The sequence below is a fragment of the Melanerpes formicivorus genome, unplaced genomic scaffold, assembly GCF_026170545.1.
Source record: "Melanerpes formicivorus ecotype bairdi unplaced genomic scaffold, bMelFor1.0.p_v2 SCAF_129, whole genome shotgun sequence".
Lineage (NCBI taxonomy): Eukaryota > Metazoa > Chordata > Aves > Piciformes > Picidae > Melanerpes > Melanerpes formicivorus.
Window position 1 is genome coordinate 86,277 of NW_027142481.1, and position 26,780 is coordinate 113,056.

The window sequence follows — 26,780 nt, forward strand, 5'->3', positions numbered from 1 at the left end:
GGACAACAAACCCCAGCCCTGCAGCCCAGGCCAAGGCAGGGACTCCCAGCCAAGCCCCAGCAAGAGCTGAGGGCAGGAGCCCAGCAGCCTCCTCTCTCTGGCCTGCTCTTGGGAGCAGTGGCACTAGCCAAGGCCTGGCCATGCCCTGGGGTGCACCTGAGGAGCTCCAAAGCTTCAGCAGGTCTGCCAGCAGCACTGCTGCCAGCCCTGCCAGCGCTGCAGGCCAGGCTGGATGGGGCCTTGGGCAAGCTGGGCTGGCAGGAGGGCTCCCTGCCCACTGCAGGGGCTTGGAACTGGGTGGTCTTTAGGGTCCCTTCCACCCCACCCCACTCTGTGCTCCTCTGTGACATGCTGAAGCAGCTGAGGGGGCAGAGAGGGCCAGCATCACCTCCTGCCTTTGCCTTCCAGCAGGACCCCAAAGCAGCCAGCAATGAGCCCCAGGGCAACACTTCTGCCCAGCCAGGCCCTCAGCTCCAGCTCCTCTCTGCCACCCCAGCCCTGGGTACTCACTTCAGCTTGCTGGAGGCTTTCTGAGGCAGCAGGGCTCTGCTTTTCCTCTCTGATTTAGCTTTCTTCCTCTCCACCTCCTCCTCCAGTTTCCTCTACCAGGAAGAGAAGAGAAGAAAAGAGCAAACAACCCCTCAGGGTTTGAAAGCAAGTGCAGGGCAACACAGCTAAGGCTGATCAGTTCTGCCTCATGAGGCTGGGAACACCCAAGGGGCAGCTCAGGGCACAGTGGATGCAGCTCTCAGGCCCCCTGGGCAGGACAAAAGTGCAGCCCCAGCAGGGTGAGAGCCCTCAGCTGGCTCAGGTGTGTGCAGGGGGTTGGGGTTTAGAGGCCAGAAACTGGCAGAGGTGAAGCTGGCAGCAGGCAGCTCCAGTCCCTGCCCCTGGCTGCCCAAAGAGCAGGGCCCAGGAAGGCAGAGTGGTCCTCAGCCCTCAGCTGATGCAGGTCTCAGGCTCCCTGCAGTGCCACTGAGCCTCTGCCTGCCACCAAGGAGCCAAAAGGAGGCTGCAAATCAGCTCCTGCCCTGCTTCAGTCCCTGCCACTCTCTGCCAGAACAGGGCCCAGGAAGGCAGAGTGGTCCTCAGCCCTCATCTGATGCAGGACTCAGGCTCCCTGGGCAGGACCCTGCAGTGCCACTGAGCCTCTGCCTGCCACCAAGGAGCCAAATGGAGGCTGCAAATCAGCTCCTGCCCTGCTCTCAATGGGCTCTGGGCTGCTGCTGGCCTCACAAATGGATGCAGATTGCTCCTGGCAGAGGCAAGAGCTGCAGACCACTGTGCTCTGTGGCCCCCCGACCCAAGGGCAGCACAGAAGTGCAGCCCCAGCAGGGTGAGAGCCCTCAGCTGGCTCAGGTGTGTGCAGGGGGTTGGGTTTAGAGGCCAGAACCAGGCTTGGGCTTGGAGACCAGAACCTGGCAGAGGTGAAGCTGGCAGCAGGCAGCTCCAGTCCCTGCCACTGGCTGCCCAAAGAGCAGGGCCCAGGAAGGCAGAGTGGTCCTCAGCCCTCAGCTGATGCAGGTCTCAGCTCCCCTGGGCAGGACCCTGCAGTGCCACTGAGCCTCTGCCTGCCACCAGGGAGCCAAATGGAGGCTGCAAATCAGCTCCTGCCCTGCTTCAGTCCCTGCCACTCTCTGCCAGAACAGGGCCCAGGAAGGCAGAGTGGTCCTCAGCCCTCAGCTGATGCAGGTCTCAGCTCCCCTGGGCAGGACCCTGCAGTGCCACTGAGCCTCTGCCTGCCACCAAGGAGCCAAATGGAGGCTGCAAATCAGCTCCTGCCCTGCCCCCAATGGGCTCTGGGCTGCTGCTGGCTCCACAAATGGATCCAGATGGCTCCTGGCAGAGGCAAGAGCTGCAGACCACTGTGCTCTGTGGCCCCCCTGACCCAAGGGCAGGACAAAAGTGCAGCCCCAGCAGGGTGAGAGCCCTCAGCTGGCTCAGGTGTGTGCAGGGGGTTGAGGTTTAGAGGCCAGAAGCTGGCAGAGGTGAAGCTGGCAGCAGGCAGCTCCAGTCCCTGCCACTGGCTGCCCAAAGAGCAGGGCCCAGGAAGGCAGAGTGGTCCTCAGCCCTCATCTGATGCAGGTCTCAGGCCCCCTGGGCAGGACAAAAGTGCAGCCCCAGCAGGGTGAGAGCCCTCAGCTGGCTCAGGTGTGTGCAGGGGGTTGGGTTTAGAGACCAGAACCAGGCTTGGGCTTAGAGGCCAGAACCTGGCAGAGGTGAAGCTGGCAGCAGGCAGCTCCAGTCCCTGCCACTGGCTGCCCAAAGAGCAGGGCCCAGGAAGGCAGAGTGGTCCTCAGCCCTCAGCTGATGCAGGTCTCAGCTCCCCTGGGCAGGACCCTGCAGTGCCACTGAGCCTCTGCCTGCCACCAGGGAGCCAAATGGAGGCTGCAAATCAGCTCCTGCCCTGCTTCAGTCCCTGTCACTCTCTGCCAGAGCAGGGCCCAGGAGGGCAGAGTGGTCTTCAGCCCTCAGCTGATGCAGGTCTCAGGCTCCCTGCAGTGCCACTGAGCCTCTGCCTGCCACCAGGGAGCCAAATGGAGGCTGCAAATCAGCTCCTGCCCTGCCCTCAATGGGCTCTGGGCTGCTGCTGGCCTCAGAAGTGGATCCAGATTGCTCCTGGCAGAGGCATCACCCCCTGCCTGCCTGCTGCTGCCCAAAGCATGCCAGGCCTTCCTGGGGCCTCTCCCAAGAGTTCACCCAGCTTCAAGTCCCTGTGAGGGACTGGCAAGGTGCTGAGGGCAAGGCTGCAGCAGCTCCCAGGCCAAGCCCTTCAGTGTGACCCAGCTGGCTGTGGTGCAGCTGCAGGCTCCCAGGACACAGCCAGCAGGGCTCTGGGGGTGGCTTTCCCTGCCCCCACCCACTCAGACCTGCAAGGGAAGAGGTCAGCAGCACAGAGCTCCTCTCCTGGGGGCTCTGAAGCCCCACAAGTGACAGCTTTGCAGCCTTCCTGCTGCTCTCTGCACTGCTTGGGGGAGGGGGGAGGGTCTCTTGAGGGTCTTCAGCACCTCCCTGCTCCTCTCAGTCCTTCCCCACAGCAAGTTCAAGCCCAAGTGGGATCCAGGAGTGTTCACTCATGGGTGCAAAGCCACCTGCTGCCCTGGGGGGGAGGACCAGAGTGCTGCCCAGCTCCTGCCCAGGCCACACTGAGCACTCCCTCCCCAGCTGGGCTGCCTGCAGCAGCCTTCACAGCCCCCTCTGGCACTTAGCCTTCCAGAAGCCACCCATGAGCAGCAGCCAGCTCAGCTCCATCCAGAGCTGCCCTCAAGGTTGGGAAGCAGCTGAAGCCTGCCACAGGCTGCCCAGAGGTGTGGGTTGAGGCCCCAACCCTGCAGACATTCAAGGGCACACTTGCTGGGGCCCTGAGCAACCTCCTGCTCGCCTTGGAGACGTCTCTGCTGGACTTGAGGACCTCTGAGGGGCCCTGACAACCAATCTGTGACCCTCTGGGAGATGAAGGACGCTGCAAAGGGGTCCTGGAAAGCCTCCTACTGAACCTGTGCCTCTCTGAAGCATTCCCATTGCTGCTGGGCACACAGCAGCTCCAAGGGGGGAAACAAGAAGGCTTCTTCATCCTCCTCCAAGAGCTGAGCTCCACAGCAGGGTTCACTGATGGACAAGAGCACCTCTGAGGGTCTCTTCCAACCTCTTGGAGATGAAGGACTCAGTAAAGGGGTCCCTGGAAAGCTTCTAACTGGGATCCTTGAGGCATTCCCATTGCTGCTGGGCACAGAGCAGCCCCAAGGGGGGAAACAAGAAGGCTTCTCCATCCTCCTCCAAGAGCTGAGCTCCAGAGCAGGGTTCAGTGATGGATAGAGGACCTTTGAGGGTCTCTTCCAACCTCTTGGAGATGAAGGACTCTGCAAAGGGGTCCCTGGAAAGCTTCTAACTGGCATCCTTGAGGCATTCCCATTGCTGCTGGGCACAGAGCAGCTCCAAAGAGGGAAAACAAGGATGACCTCTCCATCCTGCTCCAAGAGCTGAGCTCCAGAGCAGGGTTCTATGATGGACAAGAGCACCTCTGAGGGTCTCTTCCAAGCAATCTGTGACCCTCTGGGAGATGAAGGACTCAGTAAAGGGGTCCCTGGAAAGCCTCTGACTGAACCTGTGCCTCTCTGAAGCATTCCCATTGCTGCTGGACACACAGCAGCTCCAAGGGGGGAAAACCAAGATGACCTCTCCATCCTTCTCCATGAGCTGAGCTCCACAGCAGGGTTCAGTGATGCTTGATCCAGGCTGGACAAGAGGACCTCTGAGGGTCCCTCACAACCAATCTGTGACCCTCTGGGAGAAGAAGGACTCTGCAAAGGGGTCCCTGGAAAGCCTCTTACTGAACCTGTGCCTTCAAGAAGGCTTCTCCAAGAAGCTCCAAGAAGGCTTCCCCATCCTTCTCCATGAGCTGAGCTCCAGAGCAGGGTTCAGTGATGGACAAGAGCACCTCTGAGGGTCTTTTCCAGCCTCTGGGAGATGAAGGACACTGCAAAGGGGTCCCTGGAAAGCCTCCTACTGAACCTGTGCCTCTCTGAAGCATTCCCATTGCTGCTGGACACACAGCAGCTCCAAGGGGGGAAACAAGAAGGCTTCTTCATCCTCCTCCAAGAGCTGAGCTCCAGAGCAGGGTTCAGTGATGGATAGAGGACCTTTGAGGGTCCCTTCCAATCTCTTGGAGATGAAAGACTCTGCAAAGGGGTCCCTGGAAGTCCCTTACTGGCATCCTTGAGGCATTCCCATTGCTGCTGGGCACACAGCAGCTCCAAGGGGGGAAAACAAGGATGACCTCTCCATCCTTCTCCATGAGCTGAGCTCCACAGCAGGGTTCAGTGATGGACAAGATGACCTCTGAGGGTCCCTAACAACCAATCTGTGACCCACTTGGAGATGAAGGACTCTGCAAAGGGGTCCCTGGAAAGCCTCTTATTGAACTTGTGCCTCTCTGAAGCATTCCCATTGCTGCTGGACACACAGCAGCTCCAAGGGGGGAAACCAAGATGACCTCTCCATCCCTCTCCAAGAGCTGAGCTCCACAGCAGGGTTCAGTGATGGACAAGAGCACCTCTGAGGGTCCCTCACAACCAATCTGTGACCCTCTGGGAGATGAAGGACTCTGCAAAGGGGTCCCTGGAAAGCCTCTTACTGAACCTGTGCCTCTCTGAAGCATTCCCATTGCTGCTGGACCCACAGCAGCTCCAGGGATGGGAGGAAACAGGAAGGCTTCTCCACCCTCCCCCAAGAGCTGAGCTCCAGAGCAGGGTTCAGTGATGCTTGCTGGCAGCACTGAACCTGGCTGAAGCTGCAGGGCTGCAAAAGGCAGAGGGCAGCTGCCATCAGCCCTGGCCCAGCTCCCAGCTCCAGAAGCTGCTCCCCTCTGGGTGCAGCAGCTCTGGCAACTCTTTGCTGGCAGCCAGTGGCTGCCCACAGGGCAAGGTGGCTCTGCTCAGGCCTAGAATGCAGCAGAAGGGGCACACCTGGGCAGAACTGAGGAGCACAAAGCTGGGGTGGCAGAGGGATGTGCTCCTGGGCACGGTGCTGGCCCACCCCAGGCAGGACCTGGACAGGGCAGATGCCTGGCACAGGCTGGGAGCTGCTCCAGCCCCCCCTGGCTGCTCTGACAGGGTGGAGATGCAGGGAGAGGAGGCACTGCAAAGCTCTGCTGGGGTTCAGAGCTGCAGAAGGCCACAGATGGTACCAGGGGGCTGGCCAGCCACGTGCCCAAAGCTCCTCTAACGTGGGAGGGCAGCTTCAGGTGCCTAGAAAAGCAGGATGCCAAGACAGCAAACCCCACCTTGAAACCCCAAAGCTGTTGTCAGACAGCTCAGAGGGCTCTCCACCTGCTCAGGAGGGGCTTGGTGACCAACAGGAACCAGCTGTGGGCAGCCTGGCCACACATCCCCCTGAGCAGCCTGGGCACACCTCCAGGGCAGGAGCCTGCTGGGCTCTCTCCCAGCCTAGGAAGCAGAAACAAGCTCCCCCCAGGGGCTCTCAAACACCACCTTGGGCAAGCCCAGCTCCACCTCTCACCTTCCTCTTTGGCTTGTCAGAAGGCTCTGTGGCTTTCCTCTCCACATCCTGCTTCCTTGCCCCAGGGTGCTCCTTGGCCTCTGCTCTCTTCTGCTGGCTGCCCTGCCCCGAGGGCTGAGGCACTCTCGCCAGGAGGGGCAGATGGATTTTCACAAGCAGGGACAGGGGGCTGGAGGAGTCCCTCCCTGGGGAGCCCAGCCTGTCCTCCTGGCCAGGCAAGGGCAGCTGCTCCTTGTGCCAATCCTGCCTGTGGCTGCCAGTCCTGGTGGGGGTCGTGCCTCGGCCTTCAGGAAGGGGACTGAGAGCCAGGGGCTCCCGGGCACAGCCAAGCAAAAGGTCTCTGCTGGGCTGAGGCTCCAGGAAGGGTTTGGCACTGGCCTGGGGACAGCTTCTGTGCTTCCTCTTCTCAGGGGGCTGTGGCAGTGCTGGCTTTGGGTCCTTCCTGTCCCTGGTTTTTGCCTTCCCTTTCGTCTTGACCTTGGGCTTGTCCCTGCAGGGCTGCTCCCTGCCCTCCCCGGGACCAGGCTCGCTCTCCACCTTCAGCCCTCCCCTGGGCTCCTCCTGCACTGGGGCCTTGCTGGGCCTCTTGATGCCCACAGTGTGCCTGGGCAAGGGCTCCTGAGGGTGCCCAGGAGCCTGCTGGCAGCTGGGCTGGGTGGGCAGCTTGGAGGGCAGGGGAGCATCCCGAGGAGCTGCTTGGCTGCAGCCCTGCAGCTGAGGCGCAGGGGGCTGCCGGGAGCTGCCCTGCTCCCGCTCCTTGTCCTCCTCAGCTCCATCCCCAGGGCTGCTTTGGCTGAGGCTCTCTGTTGGCACTGCTGCAGGGTTCACCTTGCTCAGCCAGTTGTCCAGCTGCCACTTGTTACAGGCTGGGGGGTCAGGCTGCAGGCAGAGAGAGAGAGAGGGAAGATGCAAACCAGAGGCTCTGTCTGAGGGGCTGCTGCCATCCCATCCCAGCTCAGCAGAGCCCAGGAGCACTCCCCCCTTGCTGCTGGGAGAGCTGGGAAGGCCAGGAGGCTGTGGGGCCAGCAAAGACCTCCTTCAGAAGCAGGCCTGGTTTGCTGCACAGCAGCAGAGGTGCTGCAGAGCTGTTTGAAACCATGAGGCACTCCTGCAGGGTCTCAGCTGTGAAGCTCCCAGGCCTCAGAGCTGCCAGAGCAGCACTCCCCCAGCCCAGCTCCACAGGAGCAAGCCCAAGCACACTGCAGCCCTCCCTGCAGCTCTGAGGGCTGCAGCTGGGGGGAGCTGAATCTCTCTCACACTCACAGAGGGAGGCAGCAGCTCCTCTGAATGGAGCCAGGGAGCTGCTCTCACCCTGCAGGAGCCTCAGCAGCCAGGAAAGCTGCAGGGGCAGGGATGGGTCCCAACCAGCCCTGAGGAATGAATGGAATGGGATGGGATGGAATGGAATGGAATGGAATGGAATAGAATTAACCAGGTTGGAAGAGACCTTCAAGATCATTGAGTCCAACCTATCATTCAACACCATCTAATCAACTAAACCATGGCACCAAGCACCCCACCAAGTCTCCTCCTGAACACCTCCAGGCATGGGGACTCCACCACCTCCCCAGGCAGCTCATCCCAGTGGCCAATTCCTCTTGCTGGGAGGAATTTCTTCCTCACCTCCAGCCTAAACCTCCCCTGGCACAGCTTGAGACTGTGTCCTCTTGTTCTGCTGCTGGGGGCCAGGCAGAAGAGACCAACCCCCAGCTGGCTCCAACCTCCCTGCAGGGAGTTGGAGAGAGCAAGAAGGTCTCCCCTGAGCCTCCTCTTCTGCAGGCTAAGCAACCCCAGCTCCCTCAGCCTCTCCTCACAGGGCTGTGCCCCAGACCCCTCCCCAGCCTTGTGCCCCAGACCCCTCCCCAGCTTTCTTGCCCTTCTCTGGACACCTTCCAGCAGCTCAACCTCTTTCCTAACCTCAGGAGCCCAGAACTGGACACAGGACTCAAGCTGTGGCCTCAGCAGTGCTGAGCACAGGGCACAAGGACTTCCCTGCTCCTGCTGGCCACACTCTGCCTGACCCAGGCCAGGATGCCCTTGGCCTTCTTGGCCCCCTGGGCACACTGCTGCCTCCTCTTCAGCTGCTCTCCCCCAGCACCCCCAGCTCCCTCTCTGCCTGGCTGCTCTCAGCCCCTCTGTCCCCAGCCTGTGGCACTGCCTGGGGTTGCTGTGGCCAATGTGCAGCCCCTGGCACTTGGATGTGTTCAATCTCCTGCCCTTGGCCTCTGCCCATCTGCCCAGCCTGGCAAGGTCCCTCTGCAGAGCTCTGCTCCCCTCTCACAGCTCAGCTCCTGCCCCCAGCTTGCTGTCAGCTGCACATTCACTGCTGATGGACTCCATCCCCTCCTCCAGATCATCAATGAAGATATTGATCAGGCTGGGGCCCAGCACTGCTCCCTGGGGCACAGCACTGGTGCCTGGCTGCCAGCTGGCTGTGGCACCATTCACCACCACTCTCTGGAGCTCACCTGCTCCATGCTCATGGCTGGGGCAGGGATTGGTCCCAAACACCCCTGAGGGATGGGTCCCAAACTCCCCTGAGGGATGGGTCCCAAACTCCCCTGAGGGATGGGTCCCACACACCCCTGAGGGATGGATCCCAAACAGCCCTGAGGGATGTTCCTCCTCCAGGAGGGTGAGACCAGGATGCCAGGGCAGGGCTAGACTGGACATCAGGAAAAGTGATTTCCCAGCAAGAGTGGCCAGGGATTGGAATGTGCTGCCCAGGGAGGTGTTGGAGCCCCCAAGCCTGGAGGGGTTTGAAGGTGGTTTGGATGTGGTGCCTGGGGCTGTGGTTTGGGGGTGAGCCCTGCAGAGCAGGGTTAATGGCTGGACTTGGGGATGCTGAGGGTCTTTCCCAACCTGAGTGCTTCTGTGGCTCTCTGCAGGGGGAACACTGCAAGGCCAGGCTGTGGAAGCCTCCCTGTGCCCCCCCTGAGGGTTCCTGAACCACGGGAGGGGAGCAAAGGCGCAGCCAAGACGTTGCAGGGCACCCAGCCCGGAGGAGGAGGGCAGCTCAGCTCTGCTGCTGCTCTGCAGTCAGGCAGCAGAGAGGCTGCTGAGAGCAGAGCTGTGCCCAGCAGGCCCTGCAGCTGCCTGGCATCACCTGAGGGGCTGGCAGCCGGGGGGGGTCGGAGGCTTCGCTGTCGCTGCTCTCGGTCTCCGAGTCGGAGGAGCTGTCCGAGCCGCTGCTGCTCCCCGACTCCAGGCTGCTGGAATGTGCTGAGGCCACGCTCCTGGGCTGGCACTGCAGGGCCCTGCAAGGCCACCAGGACACACCGTTAGAAAGCAGCAGTGGGGGGAAGGCTGCCTGCTTCTCCTGTCCACAGGGCAGGCCTGGGGGGAGAGAGCTGCTGGCCCCGGGCTGGGCAGGGAGAGGAGCCAGGAGGAGGCCACAGGGATGTGCTGCCTGCTCCAAGGATGAAGGCTTTCTGCCCAAGGATGAAGGCCTTCTGCCCAGAGGTGCTGCTACTGCAGGCCAGGCAGCCCAACATGCAAGCAGGAGCTCACTGCTGCCATAGAATCACAGAGCTGGCAGGGCTGGAAGGGAGCTCCAGGCTCAGCCAGCCCCAAGCCCCTGCCATGGGCAGGGACACCTCACACCACAGCAGCTTGCTCACAGCCACCTCCAGTCTGGCTCCAAACACCTCCAGCCAGGAGGCTTCCACCACCTCCCTGGGCAGCTTGGGCCAGGCTCTCACCACCCTCCTGCCCAACAACTTCTTCCTCACAGCCAAGCTCCAGCTCCCCACTTCTACTTCTGCTCCAGACCCCCCACTCCTAGCCCTCCCTCACCCCCTCCAAAGTCCCTCCCCAGCTTGCTTGCAGCCCCCTGCAGCTCCTGCAAGGCCACCAGAAGGTCTCCTGGGAGTCTTCTCCTCTCCAGCCTGCACAAGCCCAACTCTCTCAGGCTGTGCTCAGAGCAGAGCAGCTCCAGCCCTCTGCTCCTCCTCCTGGCCCTGCTCTGGACACCTTCCAGCCCCTCCACAGCCTTCCTGGCACACAGGCTCCAGAGCTGGCCCCAGAGCTGCAGCTGTGGGCTCAGCAGAGTGGAGCAGAGGGGCAGAATCCCCTCCCTGGCCCTGCTGGCCACACTTCTCTTGCTGCAGCCCAGGCTCTGCTTGGCTCTCTGGGCTGCAAGTGCTCCCTGCTGGCTCCTGCTGAGCTTCTCCTCCCCCAGCACCCCTAAGACCTGCCCCAGAGAGCTTGAAGGCAACTTCCAACAGCAGCTTCAGGCAGCTAGAATCCATCAGGCTGCAAGAGGGAGCAGGAGGCCTTCCCTCACCCACCCACCCACCAAGGAGCTGGGCTTCCCTCCCTGTCTGCTCTAGGTGGGGAACAACAAACCTGTAGCCTGGAGGAGCGAGCTCAGGGGGTGGCTGATCAACAACCTGTGGTGGGCACACAAAAAACCAACACCAAGAGGAGAGAGAGAGAGAGGAGGAGAGGTTAGCTGGGGGGCCTGAGCAGGAGCTGCCAGGGGGTGGTGGTGTCTAGGGAGGTGTGTGCTGCTGCCTAGGGCAGGCCACAGCTAGGACTGACTTGGTCATCACCACTCTCTTCACTGTCACTGAGGTGCAGGTCCTCCTGGAGCATCCTGCAAGAGAAGCAGAGGGCAAACATCAGCCAAGGGCAGACACAGCTCCCCAGCAGCAGAGCCTGTGAAGGGCTCTTGGTGTGAGCTGGCCAGACCCAGCCAACCTCCCACCACGGCCCACTGCCCCTGCCCAGGCTGCTGCTGCCCCCCCTGCCTGGAGCAGAACCGCCCAGCACCCACGCAGGAGCCCCTGGGTGCTTCCCAAGGCACCTCAGGATGCTTTGCAAGGCAGCTCCCTAGCACTGCCTGCACCCACAGGCAGCCAGGAGCGAGGGCAGAGCTGCCCAGGTTACCCAGGACACCCCCACAGCCAGGCAGGGCTAACCCAGGACACCCCCACAGCCAGGCAGGGCTAACCCAGGACACCCCCACAGCCACCAGGGCTAACCCAGGACACCCCCACAGCCAAGCAGGGCTAATCCAGGACACCCCCACAGCCAAGCAGGGCTAACCCAGGACACCCCCACAGCCAAGAGGGCTAATCCAAGACACCCCCACAGCCAAGCAGGGCTAACCCAGGACACCCCCACAGCCAAGCAGGGCTAATCCAAGACACCCCCACAGCCAAGCAGGGCTAACCCAGGACACCCCCACAGCCAGGCAGGGCTAACCCAGGACACCCCCACAGCCAACAAGGGCTAATCCAAGACACCCCCACAGCCAACAAGGGCTAACCCAGGACACCCCCACAGCCAAGCAGGGCTAACCCAGAACACCCCCACAGCCAAGCAGGGCTAACCCAGGAGACCCCCACAGCCAAGCAGGGCTAACCCAGGACACCCCTACAGCCAACAAGGGCTAACCCAGGACACCCCCACAGCCAACCAGATTGAACCTAGGATACCACCACAACCAACCAGGGCAGGGAGGCAATGCTGCAGGTGGGCTCTGAGCTGAGCAGAATCCCCTCCCTGTGCTGCTGCTCTCCCTGCTCTGGCTGCAGCTCAGCACTCAGCTGCCTCTGGGCTGCCAGGGACCACTGCTGGCTCCTGGGGACTTTGGCACCACCTGACCCCCCCAAGGCCTTCTCCTGCAGGCTGCTCTCCCAGCCTGGATCCGTGCTTGGCGTCGCAGGACCTTGCACGTGGCAAGATGCTAAGTAGGCGAAAAGTTCCCTGCACTGAATCTGTTTGAGACAAACCCAGCTGCATGACCCTTAAATCCTTGGGAACCAGGCAGTGAGGCAGAGCCGACAGAGGCCCAGCAGAGAGGAATGAAGCTGAATGAAGCCCGGCGGAGCAGAATGCAGCTGAATGCAGCCCAGTGGAGGCGACTGCGGCCCAGCAGAGCTGAATGCAGCTGAATGCAGCCCAGCAGAGCTGAATGCGGCCCGGCAGAGCTGAATGCAGCCCAGCAGAGCTGAATGCGGCCCGGCAGAGCTGAATGCGGCCCGGCAGAGCTGAATGCAGCCCAGCAGAGCTGAATGCGGCCCGGCAGAGCTGAATGCGGCCCGGCAGAGCTGAATGCAGCCCAGCAGAGCTGAATGCGGCCCGGCAGAGCTGAATGCAGCCCAGCAGAGCTGAATGCAGCTGAATGCAGCCCAGCAGAGCTGAATGCGGCCCGGCAGAGCTGAATGCAGCTGAATACAGCCCGGTGGAGCCCAACACGGCCCAGCAGAGCTGAATGCGGCTGAACGCAGCCCTTCAGAGCTGAATGCAGCTGAATGCGGCCTGGCGGAGCTGAATGCAGCTGAATGCGGCCTGGCGGAGCTGGATGCAGCTGAATGCGGCCTGGCGGTGCTGAATGCAGCTGAATGCGGCCTGGCGGAGCTGAATGCAGCTGAATGCGGCCTGGCGGAGCTGGATGCAGCTGAATGCGGCCTGGCGGTGCTGAATGCAGCTGAATGCGGCCTGGCGGAGCTGAATGCAGCTGAATGCGGCCTGGCGGAGCTGGATGCAGCCGAATGCGGCCTGGCGGAGCTGAATGCAGCTGAATGCGGCCTGGTGGAGCTGAATGCAGCTGAACGCAGCCCGGCAGAGCTGAATGCAGCCCGGCAGAGCTGAATGCAGCTAAATGCGGCCCGGTGGAGCTGAATGCAGCTGAATGCAGCCTGGTGGAGCTGAATGCAGCTAAATGCGGCCCGGTGGAGCTGAATGCAGCTAAATGCGGCCCGGTGGAGCTGAATGCAGCTGAACGCAGCCCAGCAGAGCCGAATGCAGCTGAATGCAGCCCGGCAGAGCTGAATGCAGCTGAATGCGGCCTGGCGGAGCTGAATGCAGCTGAATGAGGCCTGGCGGAGCTGAATGCAGCTGAACGCGGCCCTCCAGAGCTGAATGCAGCTGAACGCAGCCCTTCAGAGCTGAATGCAGCTGAATGCGGCCAGGCAGAGCTGGATGCAGCTGAATGCGGCCTGGTGGAGCTGAATGCAGCTGAACGCAGCCCGGCAGAGCTGAATGCAGCCCGGCAGAGCTGAATGCAGCTAAATGCGGCCCGGTGGAGCTGAATGCAGCTGAATGCAGCCTGGTGGTGCTGAATGCAGCTCGGCAGAGCCAACCGCATGCGGCCCTCCAGAGCTGACCGCATGCAGCCCGGCAGAGCCAGGAGGGGAGCGCAGGTACTTACGACGTCGGTGGCTGAGGAGCAGGCAAGGGCCTGGAGGCTGCCTCATACTGCTCTGCAAATCAGAAAGTCACAGGTGAGTGGATTTGCCTCACTGCCACTGCACTGCACCCCACAGCCTCTGGGCACCAGTGCAGCAAGCTCTTCCCTTTGCTGCAGGATGCTATTGCTTGCCCCTGAGCACTCCTCCCTCCAAACCAGGGGTTCCTCACCAGCTGCTGCCTTCTCTCTGCTGAGCTGTTGCCTTCCCTCCCCCAGACTGGGTGCAGGCAGCCTCCTGAGCCTGTCCTAACCTCAGCAGAGCCCAAATGGAGCTTCCTCACCAGCTGCTGCCTGCTCTCTGCATAGCTGTTGCCTTCCCTGCTCCAGACTGGATGCAGGCAGCCTCCTGAGCCTGTCCTAAACTCATCAGAGCCCAAATGGAGCTTCCTCACCAGGTGCTGCCTTCCCTCCCCCAGACTGGGTGCAGGCAGCCTCCTGAGCCTGTCCTAACCTCAGCAGAGCCCAAATGGAGCTTCCTCACCAGCTGCTGCCTTCCCTTCCCCAGACTGGATGCAGCCTCCTGAGCCTGTCCTAACCTCAGCAGAGCCCAAATGGAGCTTCCTCACCAGGTGCTGCCTTCCCTCCTCCAGACTGGACCTAGGCAACTCCCTGAGCCTGTCCTAACCTAAGCAGAGCTGCAAGCAGCAGAGGAATCAGTGCTGCTCACTGTACAGTTTGCTGTTCTCAGTGTTTCCCCCCCAGAGCTCTCTCCCAGCACCCCCCACACAGCAGTGTTTGCTTTTCTACTCACTCTGACTGTGGGCTGCAGCTCCAGAGTGCTGTGGTTCCTGGGAGGAAAAGAACAAAGGGCAGGCTGAGACAAAAGGGAAGCAGCTCTCTCTCTCCAGAGCAGCAGGTCAAGGATTCCAGAGCACCATACAACCCTCAAGGCTGGAGAAGACCTCTGAGATCCAGTCCAACCTTCTACCCAACACCTCCATGACCACCAGACCCTGCCCTGGTGTGCCACATTTATTCCTTTCTGGAACCCCCCCAGGGATGGGGACTCCACCACCTCCCTGGGCAGCTCATCCCAGTGGCCAATTCCTCTTGCTGGGAAGAACTTTCTCCTCCCCTCCAGCCTCAACCTCCTCTGGCACAGCTTGAGACTGTGTCCTCTTGTTCTGCTGCTGGCTGCCTGGGAGAAGAGACCAACTGCCCCCTGGCTACAACCTCCCTGCAGGGAGATGGAGAGAGCAAGAAGGTCTCCCCTGAGCCTCCTCTTCTGCAGGCTAAGCAACCCCAGCTCCCTCAGCCTCTCCTCACAGGGCTGTGCCCCAGACCCCTCCCCAGCTTTGTTGCCCTTCTCTGGACACCTTCCAGCAGCTCAACCTCTTTCCTAACCTCAGGAGCCCAGAGCTGGACACAGGACTCAAGCTGTGGCCTCAGCAGTGCTGAGCACAGACCAACAAACCCCAGCAGCAAGCAGAAGGGCAGAGGTGGGGGAAGCTTCTCAGTGATGCAAAGGCCCTGGGAGACAAAGAGGTTGCTTTACCTTTGCTGGGAATGGGAACTTGGAAGGCTCTGCCGTGCTGGGGGTGTGAATGGCTGTCAGGGGAGGTGGCCAGGAGTGGGTCATCTCCTGCAGAGACATGGAGAGAAGCACTCAGAGCACTGCTGCTCAGGCACACAGCTCACCAGAGTCCCAGCTTGGTGGAGGCTGGATGAGACCTCCAGAGATCACCCAGTCCAACCCCCCCTGCTCCAGCAGGGCACCCACAGCAGCTTGCCACAATGGCCAGGGGGGGTTGCAAGCTCTCCAGAGCAGGAGACTCCACAACCCCTCTGGGCAGCCTGCTCCAGGCCTCCAGCAGCCTCACACCAAAGAAGTTTCTCCTCCTGTTCAGGTGGAACCTCCTGGGCTCCAGATTGCTCCCCTTGCCCCTTGTCCTGTCCCTGGGCACCCCTGAGCAGAGCCTGGCCCCAGCTTCCTGCCCTCCAGCCTTTAGCTCTTGCTGAGCATTGCTCAGCTCCCCTCTGGGGTTGCTCTTCTGCAGGCTCTCAGCCCCAGGGCTCTCAGCCTTTGCTCCTCCCAGAGCTGCTCCAGGCCCCTCAGCAGCTCTGCAGCCTCCCCTGGACTCTCTCCAGCAGTTCCCTGTCCCTCTTGGGCTGGGGAGCCCAGGGCTGGACACAGTGCTCCAGCTGTGGCCTCACCAGAGGAGATGGTGACCTGCTGGCCACACTCTTCCTCAAGCACCCCTGGAGTCCATCGGCCTTCTTAGATCTACCAAGCTGAGCTTTGCATTCATGAACCAGGGCTGCAGTGAAGGCCAAGCAGCCCAGCAGCAGTGCCACCAGCAGGGATGCTGCTCCCACCCAGGGCCACCCTGCTGGGGCAGGAGGCAACACATCCTCTGGATGCCTCTGGATGTGGTGCACTCGGCCATGGCAAGCCCTGACTTCAGGGAGCAGCTCTGGCTGGTTCCAATCACCTCCCAGGCTTGCTCTTACAGAAACAGAACTGCTGAGCTTGGAAGAGGCCTTGGAGATCAGCAAGTCCTGGCACCCACCCAGAGCTCACAGTTCCACCACTGCTGCTGAGCCACTGCCACTGAAACACATCCCTCAGCTCCTTCAACACCTCCAGGGATGGGGATTCCACCACCTCCCTGGGCAGCCTGGGCCAGGCTTGCAGAGCCCTTGCAGCCAAGAAGTTTCTTCTCCTCTCCAAGCTAAGCCTCCCCTGGGGCAGCCTGAGGCCATTGCCTCTCCTCCTGGCCCTTGTTCCTAGGGAGCAGAGCCCAACCCCCCCTGGCTGCAGCCTCCTCTCAGGGAGCTGCAGAGAGCAAGGAGGTCTCCCTCAGCCTCCTCTGCTCCACACTCCCCACCCCCAGCTCCCTCACCTGCTCCTCCCCAGCCCTCTTCCCCACACCCTTCCCCACCTTTCTTGCCCTTCCCTGGCCCTGCTCCAGCTCCTCCAGCTCCTTCTTGCAGCCAGGAGCCCAAAGCTCAAGCCAGCCCTCAAGCTGTGGCCTGCCCAGTGCTGAGCCCAGGGGCACAATCCCTGCCCTGCTCCTGCTGCCCAACCATTGCTGCTCCAGCCCAGGCTGCTGCTGCCCTTCTTGCCCCCCTGCCCACCCCCTGCCTCCCCTCCAGCTGCTGCCACCCAGCACCCCCAGGGCTTGCTCTGCTGGGCACTTTCCAGCCCCCCCTGCCCCCAGCCTGGAGCCTTCCTGGGGCTGCTGTGCCCCAAGGTGCAGGAGCCAGCACTTAGCTCCTGCTCCCTGGGCAGCCTCTTCCACTGCCTTGATCAGAATCCTTGCTGGGAAGAAATTGCTCCTAATGCCTGGGCCAGGCTTTGAGAACCCTTTCAGGGAAGAAGTTTCTTCTGCTGTCCAACCTAAACCTCCCCTGGCACAACCTGAGGCCATCTCCTCCTTGGCCTGCCATGTGCTGCTAGGGAGCAGAGCCCAACCCCTCCCTGGCTGCAGCCTCCTCTCAGGGAGCTGCAGAGCGCAAGGAGCACTGCACCAGACTTACACAGAACCCAAGGAGGTGAGGGGCTTGCAAAGGACCTCCAGAAGATCATCTGGTCCAAGCCCACACTGCTGGACTGCTCTTCCAGCTCCAGCTGAGGCTAACTTGGCTCTTCACCCCCTCCAGGGTGCAGCCCAAAGCCCACTTCCAGTGCTTGCCACCCACAGAGCAGGAGAGCAGCAGGGAGGATTACTTTGCCTCCCCACAGCCTGCTTCCCTGCAGGCAAAAGGAAAGCAGAGAGAGAAACCTCTGCCTTCAGAGCACCCACCTTCAGAATGTCTTCAATGGAGTGGACATCAGCAGGGAAGGTTTGCTGCAACGACAGGGGGGAGAGAAAAACAGAGAGGGGAAGCAGCATGAGTTGGTTGGGTTAGGTTTGGAGCAAGGGAGAGGGGAGGGAGGGATGCAGCCTCCCCACGGTGCCTCCCTGCCAGCTCCAGGGACTTCAGGGAAGGCCAGGAGGTGATACAATGCTGGGAAAGGACTGAAACCCCCAGGGAGGTCAGAATGCACTCCCACAAAGTCTGCTGGCTTCACAGAATCACAGCAGGGGAGGGGCTGCAAGGGACCTCCAGAGGTCAGCCACTTCCAACCCTCCCTGCCAGAGCAATCACCCAGGGCAGGGCACCCAGAACACAGCCAGGAGGGGCTGGAAAGGCTCCAGAGCAGACTCCACAACCTCTCTGGGCAGCCTGCTCCAGGCTCCAGCAGCCTCACAGGGACAAAGGTTTCCCTCCTCTTCCCCTGGCACCTCCTCTGCTCCAGCTTGCCCCCAGTACCCCTTGTGCTGTCCTTGGTCATCCCTGAGCAGAGCCTGGCTCCAGCCCTGCACAGCTTCATCCCCAGCAAGGAGGTCACCCTCAGGCTCCTCTGCTCCCAGCCCCAGCTGCCTCAGCCTGGCCTCACAGGGAGATGTTCCCCTGCCTGCAGCAGCTCTGTGCCTCTGGGCTGGACTCACTTAAGCAGCTCCCTGAGCTCCTGCTTGAACCTGTGGCAATGTCACCACCTTCATTAGGGGAAACTTCTCTCTTCTCTCCAGTCTCAATCTCCCTCATGGAGCTCAAACCATCAGCCCTTGTGCTGTCACCACAGGCCCTGCTCAACAGTCTGTCCCCAACTGCCTGGGCTTAGCACTGCTCCCCATGAGGGTGGTGAGACCTGGACAGGCTGCAGGGCTGGGCCCAAGGCAGCCTCATGAAGTTCAACCAGACCAAGGGCAAGGTCCTGCAGCTGGGGCAGGGCAATCCCAGGCACTGACACAGGCTGGGCAGGGACTGGCTGGAGAGCAGCCCTGGAGGAAAGGCCTTGGGGGTGCTGGGGGAGGAGAAGCTCAGCAGGAGCCAGCAGGGAGCACTTGCAGCCCAGAGAGCCAAGCAGAGCCTGGGCTGCAGCAAGAGAAGTGTGGCCAGCAGGGCCAGGGAGGGGATTCTGCCCCTCTGCTCCACTCTGCTGAGCCCACAGCTGCAGCTCTGGGGCCAGCTCTGGAGCCTGTGTGCCAGGAAGGCTGTGGAGGGGCTGGAAGGTGTCCAGAGCAGGGCCAGGAGGAGGAGCAGAGGGCTGGAGCTGCTCTGCTCTGAGCACAGCCTGAGAGAGTTGGGCTTGTGCAGGCTGGAGAGGAGAAGGCTCCCAGGAGACCTTCTGGTGGCCTCCCAGGAGCTGCAGGGGGCTGCAAGCAAGCTGGGGAGGGACTTTGGAGGGGGTGAGGGAGGGCTAGGAGTGGGGGGGCTGGAGCAGAAGTAGAAGTGGGGAGCTGGAGCTTGGCTGTGAGGAAGAAGTTGTTGGGCAGGAGGGTGGTGAGAGCCTGGCCCAGGCTGCCCAGGGAGGTGGTGGAAGCCTCCTGGCTGGAGGTGTTTGCAGCCAGGCTGGAGGTGGCTGTGAGCAAGCTGCTGTGGTGTGAGGTGTCCCTGCCCATGGCAGGGGCTTGGGGCTGGCTGAGCCTGGAGCTCCCTTCCAGCCCTGCCAGCTCTGTGCTGCTCTGAACAGCTGCTTGTCTCAGGCTCGAGGAGCTTTAGACCCTGCTGGTTCCACTTAACCCTGGGGGCTAAAGGAGCACTTGGTGCCTGTGAATGCTGAGATTTATCTCCACTTGGCGCTTTCAAAGTGGTCACCAGCAGAGAGATTGCCCATGGGAGTGAGTGCCCAGGGAGGTGGTGGAGTCCCCAGCCCTGGAGGTGTTTAGGAAGAGCCTGGCTGAGGCCCTTGGTGCCATGGCTGAGTTGCTCAGATGGTGCTGGGGGAGAGGTTGGACTGGATGAGCTCTGAGGTCTTTTCCAACCTGGTTAGCTCTATTATCATTCTATTATACCAAGGCTGGCAAAGACCCCCAGGACCACCAGCTCCAACCTTCTAGACTGCTCTAACATCAGGAATCCCTGCTGCAACCCAGGACTGTGCCAGCTACCCCCTGAAGCCACCCACCCCATCCCTCAGAGGGCAGCAGCACCTCTCTCCCCCTGCTGCTCATGCTCCCTGCAGGCAGGCAGGCATGCTGACCAGCCCTTCAGTGGGCCCAAACCTTGCTGCAGGAGCAGCAGCCCTGCAGCCCCAGCAGCCAAGGGCCAGGAGCAGCCCCAGCAGCCTCTGCCCTGCCACACCTCCCCCTGCTGCAGCAGACAAAGCTCATGGAGCAGCCTCAGCCTGCCAAATGCCTCCCACTGGCACCCAGCTCTTCACTGCCCTCACTCAAACCCTGCAAGGAAACAAAGGCCAAGAGCTGCTCAAAAACAACAGAGCCAGGGAAGTGTTGGGGCTGGGAGAGGCCTCCAGGCTCCCCCAGTCCAACCTCCAACCCAGCCCCACCATGGCCACCAAGCCCTGGCCCCAGGAGCCATGGGCACAGCTTGCTGCAACACCTCCAGCCATGGGGACTCCACCATCTCCCTGGGCAGCCTCTGCCAGTCCCTGACCACTCTGGCAGCAAAGAGATTCTTCCTCCCCTCCAACCTAAGCCTCCCCTGGCACTTCAGACTATTGCCTCTCTTCCTGGCCCTTGTTCCTAGGGAGCAGAGCCCAACCCCCCCTGGCTGCAGCCTCCTCTCAGGGAGCTGCAGAGAGCAAGGAGGTCTCCCTCAGCCTCCTCTGCTCCACACTCCCCACCCCCAGCTCCCTCAGCTGCTCCTCCCCAGCCCTCTTCTCCAGAGCCTTCCCCTGCACAGGCTGCAGGACCAAGGCAGGATTCAGGGGGTGCCCAGTGCAGGAAGACCAAACTGTGTGACCCCTGAGAGCACAGCTCTTGAAGAAGGCAGCAGAGGAATGCTGCCAAAAGCAGGCAGAGGCTTCAAAGAGGCAAATCCACTCTCTCAGGAAACAGCTGCAGTGGCAGCAGGAGAGTGACCTCCAGCCTGGCCCTTGGCTCTGAGCTGCTGCTTGGCCTCAGAGCAGCACAACTGCAGGCAGTGGTTTCAGACCTGCCTTGTGCCTAAGCTCCTCTGTCACAGAATCACAGAATCAATCAGGTTGGAAGAGACCTCAGAGCTCAGCAAGTCCAAGCTGTCACCCAACCCCTCCTAATCAACTAAACCATGGCTCCAAGTGCCACAGCCAAGCCCCTCTTGAACCCCTCCAGGGATGGGGACTCCACCACCTCCCTGGGCAGCTCATCCCAGTGGCTAACAACTCTCTCTGGAAAGAACTTTCTCCTCACCTCCAGCCTCAACCTCCCCTGGCACAGCTTGAGACTGTGTCCTCTTGTTCTGGGGCTGGGGACTGGGAGAAGAGACCAACCTCCCCCTGGCTACAACCTCCCTGCAGGGAGCTGGAGAGAGCAAGAAGGTCTCCCCTGAGCCTCCCCTTCTGCAGGCTAAGCAACCCCAGCTCCCTCAGCCTCTCCTCTGCTGTCCTTCAGGAACCAGGAGAGTTACCTCCAGGTCCCCAGAAGAGAATCCTACAATGGGTTGGGTTGGAAGGGACCTTCAAGATCATCCAGTTCCAAGCCCCTGCCATGGGCAGGGACACCTCCCACCAGCCCCAGGCTGCTCAAGGCCTCCTCCAGCCTGGCCTTGAACCCCTCCAGGAAGGGGGCAGCCACAGCCTCCCTGGGCAAGCTGCTCCTCGAAGCATCCTGCAAGCAGAAGCCTCCCAGGGAGCCAGCCCCTCTCCCTTCCAGCCCAGCCTTCAGTGACCCTGCCAGCCAGAAAAGCTGGATCCTAGCAAGGCTCCCCTGGACTTGACAGGGTTCAGCTGGCAGCCTGGATGCCAGCTCCTCCTCCCCCTTGGGCTGCCAGCAGGCTGCCAGAGCCAGCTCGGGGGGGGTGCACTTACCTCCCTGAACATCTCCTGCTGCCCTCCTACATGGCAGGGCAGCTTTGCTGCTCTCAGACATCCCTTTGTCAGCCCTAAGCAGTGTCAAGAGGTGGTGGTGGTGCCTCTTGTGCTGGCAGCAGCAGCCCTGGCAGGGAGGAACTTTGAAGGTGTGCCCTGGCAGGCGCTGCCAGGCGCAGCTCCCCTGGCTCGGCTCCCACAGCAGCTCTCCGGCACCTGGTTGCTTAGCAATGGGGGTGGCCTTCCCCCCCCCTTCCCTCCATGCTCCCAGCTGGCAACCCCTGGCCCCTTGGCACTTGCCACAGGTGGAAGGAAGGGCGCAGAGGGTTGAAAACCTCCAGCAAGAGGCTGCTGGAGGAGCTTCTGCGTGGCCCTGCCGGAGCCGCTGCGGCCTTGGGCTGCCGGGTTCAGTCCCAGCCCCGGCACCACGGCTGCAGCTCCTGCCCAGGGATGGGCTGGCCCCAGGGAGCACAGGCTGCTGCCTCAGCTGGGACCCCCCTGGGAAATCAACCACAAGCAGGAGCTGCTTCCCTGCACATCATCACAGCTGCCCTGCCGCAGCTTGGCTGAGGGGGAAAGAGAAAGCCGAGAGCGGAGCAGAGCCCTGGCAGGCGAGCGGGCTGTGCCGCTGGGGCTGTGCCCCTGGGGCTGCCTCCTGCCCCCCTCAAGGGCTGCAGGCACAGCACCTGGCAGCAGAGCAGGGCAGGCTGCAGCTGCTCAGGGACCCTCAGACCAGGGAATGGCTTGGGGAGGACCTTAAACATCATCCACTTCTATAGGCAGGGACACCTCCCCCCAGCCCCAGCTTGCTCATCCAGCCTGGCTTTGAGCACATCCAGGCAGGAGGCAGCCACAGCCTCCCTGGGCAGCCTGTGCCAGAGTCTCCCCAGCCTCACTCTCAAGGATCTCTTCCTCCTCTCCACTCTCAGTCTCTCCTCTCCCAGCTCAAAGCCATTGTTCCTCACCCTGGCACTCCCAGCCCTTGGCCAGAGTCCCTCCCCAGCTCTCCTGGAGCCCTTCCGGGACTGCAAGGCTGCTCTGAGGTATCCCTGCAGCCTTCCTTGGATGTTGACTTGCTGGAAGGTGTCCAGAGAAGGGCAACAAAGCTGGGGAGGGGTCTGGGGCACAAGGCTGGGGAGGGGTCTGGGGCACAGCCCTGTGAGGAGAGGCTGAGGGAGCTGGGGTTGCTTAGCCTGCAGAAGAGGAGGCTCAGGGGAGACCTTCTTGCTCTCTCCAACTCCCTGCAGGGAGGTTGGAGCCAGCTGGGGGTTGGTCTCTTCTCCCAGGCCCCCAGCAGCAGAACAAGAGGACACAGTCTCAAGCTGTGCCAGGGGAGGTTCAGACTGGCTGTTAGGAAGAAATTCATCCCAGCAAGAGAGATTGGCCATTGGAGTGTGCTGCCCAGGGAGGTGGTGGAGTCCCCATCCCTGGAGGTGTTCAGGAAGAGCCTGGCTGAGGCCCTTGGTGCCATGGTTGAGTTGATCAGACGGTGCTGGGGGAGAGGTTGGACTGGATGAGCTCTGAGGTCTTTTCCAACCTGGTTAATTCTATTCTCTCCTCCAGACTGAACAGCCCCAGCTCTCCCAGCCTGTCCCCACAGGGGAGCTGCTGGATGAGCTTTAAAATCCCTTCCAGCCCAACCCATTCTGGGATCTTCCACTCTGTCCCCCTGCCAGAGCAATCACCCAGGGCAGGGCACCCAGAACACATCCAGGAGGGGCTGGAAAGGCTCCAGAGCAGACTCCACAACCTCTCTGGGCAGCCTGCTCCAGGCTCCAGCAGCCTCACAGGGACTCTGTCCCCCTGGCTGAGCACAGCACAAAGGGGATAGGAGAGGACACAGTGGGGAAGAGCCAAGGGAGCACAACCACAGGAGGAGAGGAGGGAGAGGAGTGCAGCAAGGCTGCTCTGTGGCCTCCACCAAGCTGCTGCTGCTCTATTTGCCTCTCTGCTGTCACTGCAGCAGGCAGCAAGACTCTGCAGGACCAAAGCTCCCCTGGAGTTCACCATCACATAACCACAGAACAGGAGGGGCTGGCAGGGACCTCAAAAGATTCTCCAGGTCCAGAGCAGCATCACCCAGGGCAGGGCACCCAGGACACAGCCAGGAGGGGCTGGAAAGGCTCCAGAGCAGACTCCACAACCTCTCTGGGCAGCCTGCTCCAGGCTCCAGCAGCCTCACAGGGACAAAGGTTTCCCTCCTCTTCCCTTGGCACCTCCTCTGCTCCAGCTTGCCCCCAGTGCCCCTTGTGCTGTCCTTGGCCATCCCTGAGCAGAGCCTGGCTCCAGCCCTGCACAGCTTCATCCCCAGCAAGGAGGTCACCCTCAGCCTCCTGTGCTCCCAGCTCCAAGCCCCAGCTGCCTCAGCCTGTTCTCACAGGGAGTTGTTCCCCTGGCTGTAGCAGCTCTGTGCCTCAGGGCTGGACTCTCTCCAGCAGCTCCCTGAGCTCCTACTGGAGCTGGAGGTCCAGACCTAGACTCAAGATTCCAGCTGTGGGCTCAGCAGGGCAGAGCAGAGCGGCAGGAAAAACTCTCTCAACCTCCTAACCACATCCCTTCAAACCCACCCTAAGAAGCCCCTGGCCTTCTTGGTTTGAAACTATGCTCCAACCAACAGAGTCTGTGCTGCACAGCCCTGATGGACTCAGAGAGCTCAGCCTGTGCTGCACAGCTCTGATGGAGCCAAGGAGAGCTCAGCCTGTGCTGCACAGCCCTGATGGACTCAGAGAGCTCAGCCTGTGCTGCACAGCCCTGATGGACTCAGAGAGATCAGATTGTGCTGCACAGCCCTGATGGACTCAGAGAGCTCAGCCTGTGCTGCACAGCTCTGATGGACTCAGAGAGCTCAGACTGTGCTGCACAGCCCTGATGGACTCAGAGAGCTCAGACTGTGCTGCACAGCTCTGATGGACTCAGGAGAGCTCAGTCTGTGCTGCACAGCCCTGATGGACTCAGGAGAGCTCAGTCTGTGCTGCACAGCCCTGATGGACTCAGAGAGCTCAGACTGTGCTGCACAGCCCTGATGGACTCAGAGAGCTCAGACTGTGCTGCACAGCTCTGATGGACTCAGGAGAGCTCAGTCTGTGCTGCACAGCCCTGATGGACTCAGGAGAGCTCAGTCTGTGCTGCACAGCCCTGATGGACTCAGAGAGCTCAGACTGTGCTGCACAGCCCTGATGGACTCAGAGAGCTCAGCCTGTGCTGCACAGCCCTGATGGACTCAGAGAGCTCAGCCTGTGCTGCACAGCTCTGATGGACTCAGAGAGATCAGATTGTGCTGCACAGCCCTGATGGAGCCAAGGAGAGCTCAGCCTGTGCTGCACAGCTCTGATGGACTCAGCAGAGCTCAGCCTGTGCTGCACAGCTCTGGTGGACTCAGAGAGCTCAGCCTGTGCTGCACAGCCCTGATGGACTCAGAGAGCTCAGCCTGTGCTGCACAGCCCTGATGGACTCAGAGAGCTCAGACTGTGCTGCACAGCTCTGATGGACTCAGGAGAGCTCAGCCTGTGCTGCACAGCCCTGATGGACTCAGAGAGCTCAGCCTGTGCTGCACAGCCCTGATGGACTCAGGAGAGCTCAGCCTGTGCTGCACAGCCCTGATGGACTCAGAGAGCTCAGCCTGTGCTGCACAGCCCTGATGGACTCAGAGAGCTCAGCCTGTGCTGCACAGCCCTGATGGACTCAGAGAGCTCAGCCTGTGCTGCACAGCCCTGATGGACTCAGAGAGATCAGGTTGTGCTGCACAGCCCTGATGGAGCCAAGGAGAGCTCAGCCTGTGCTGCACAGCTCTGATGGACTCAGCAGAGCTCAGCCTGTGCTGCACAGCTCTGGTGGACTCAGAGAGCTCAGCCTGTGCTGCACAGCCCTGATGGACTCAGAGAGCTCAGCCTGTGCTGCACAGCCCTGATGGACTCAGAGAGCTCAGCCTGTGCTGCACAGCCCTGATGGACTCAGAGAGCTCAGCCTGTGCTGCACAGCCCTGATGGACTCAGAGAGCTCAGCCTGTGCTGCACAGCCCTGATGGACTCAGGAGAGCTCAGCCTGTGCTGCACAGCCCTGATGGACTCAGAGAGCTCAGCCTGTGCTGCACAGCTCTGGTGGACTCAGAGAGCTCAGCCTGTGCTGCACAGCTCTGATGGACTCAGAGAGCTCAGCCTGTGCTGCACAGCCCTGATGGACTCAGAGAGCTCAGCCTGTGCTGCACAGCCCTGATGGACTCAGAGAGCTCAGCCTGTGCTGCACAGCCCTGATGGACTCAGAGAGATCAGCCTGTGCTGCACAGCTCTGATGGACTCAGCAGAGCTCAGCCTGTGCTGCACAGCCCTGATGGACTCAGGAGAGCTCAGCCTGTGCTGCACAGCCCTGATGGACTCAGAGAGATCAGCCTGTGCTGCACAGCCCTGATGGACTCAGGAGAGCTCAGCCTGTGCTGCACAGCTCTGATGGACTCAGAGAGCTCAGCCTGTGCTGCACAGCCCTGATGGACTCAATGAGCCATGTCCAGGGCAGCCACATTTGCTACCTCAGACTCCAAAGGAGCTCTTAGAGACCTCATTCATCATTTTTTAACAACCCTTAGCCACAGCTCAGGTTTGATAGGTGTCAGCTCAGGAACAAACCCTCTCCTCAGCAATCCATTGTACCAAGCTAGTGGCCCCAGGCCAGGAGAGAACTGTCTGCTGGAGCTGCTAACCCCAAGTCCAGCACAGCTTGTCAAAGAGGTGTGGGGCTGGGGGTTGGGTTGGGCTCTTTCCCCTTCCCCAGAATTACATCAAGAAAGAGTTCATAAAGAACAAACCCAAATCTTTCCTACTTCATACAATCAAAGACCTTTAAATTGCAAGTGGATGGAGTCTGGAGGGCAGGCAGAGGAAGAGCTGAGGCCACCAGAGTCACCTCCTCCTCCTCCAAGATGAATGGAACCCAGGAGCTGAGCATGAGGAGAAACTATCAATAGCTGAAGGGTTGGGGGCAAGCAGCAGGGACCAGGCTCTGCTCAGTGGTGTCCTGGGACAGGCCAAGGGGCAGTGGGCACAGATTGGAAGCCAGGCAGCAGGGACCAGAGCAGGCTGCACAGGGACACAGCCAGGCTGAGCTTGAATGGCTGCAGGCTCCACCACCTCCCTGGGCAGCCTGTGCCAGAGTCTCTCCAGCCTCCCTCTGCAGAACTTCCTCCTCAGCTCCAACCTACCTCTGCCCTGCTCCAGTGCCAAACCCTTGCTCCTCCTCCTGTCCCCACAGCCCCTTCTGAGCAGTCCCTGCCCAGCCTGCCTGCAGCTGCCCTGCAGACACTGAACTGCAGCTCTGAGCTCTGCCTGCAGCCTTCTCCTCTGCAGGCTGCACAGCCCCAGCAGCCCTCAGACCTCAGCATCTTTTGCCCAAGGAGGCTTTGCTGCAGACACCTCCAGGAGGAAACTTTGGCCATGAAGAAGAGGCTAAGAGCTTCGAGGCTGCTTTGGCTTTTCAAGTGTTTTATCCAGCAGGAAGGTTTCCAACCAGAGCAGGCTGCCCAGGGCCACCTTGAGCATCTCCAGGGATGGAGCCTCCTCCACCACCTCCCTGGGCAGCCTGTGCCAGAGTCTCTCCAGCCTCCCTCTGCAGAACTTCCTCCTCAGCTCCAACCTAATTCTGCCCTGCTCCAGCTCCAAGCCCTTGCTCCTCCTTCAAAGCAGGGGCACCCAGGGACACAGCCAGGTGGGGCTGGAAACACTCCAGAGCAGGAGACTCCACAGCCTCTCTGGGCAGCCTGCACTGGGTTGGCAGGCAGCCTCCAAGGGCAGCTTGTCCAACCCCCCTGCAGGCAGCAGGGACAGCTCCAGCTGCAGC

At 61.2% G+C, this 26,780-nt stretch overlaps 1 protein-coding gene across 1 annotated transcript in view; it reads right to left on the minus strand.

Annotated features, from left to right (window-relative positions):
• The window catches only part of AFF1 (ALF transcription elongation factor 1), a 101,017-nt gene that overhangs the window by 6,683 nt on the left and 67,554 nt on the right, over positions 1 to 26,780 (minus strand). The window contains 9 exon segments of the mRNA XM_068168024.1: positions 511 to 602; positions 6,019 to 6,897; positions 9,125 to 9,275; positions 10,366 to 10,409; positions 10,561 to 10,615; positions 13,178 to 13,229; positions 13,968 to 14,004; positions 14,712 to 14,798; positions 16,963 to 17,007. Coding sequence (XP_068024125.1) covers positions 511 to 602; positions 6,019 to 6,897; positions 9,125 to 9,275; positions 10,366 to 10,409; positions 10,561 to 10,615; positions 13,178 to 13,229; positions 13,968 to 14,004; positions 14,712 to 14,798; positions 16,963 to 17,007 — 1,442 coding nt within the window.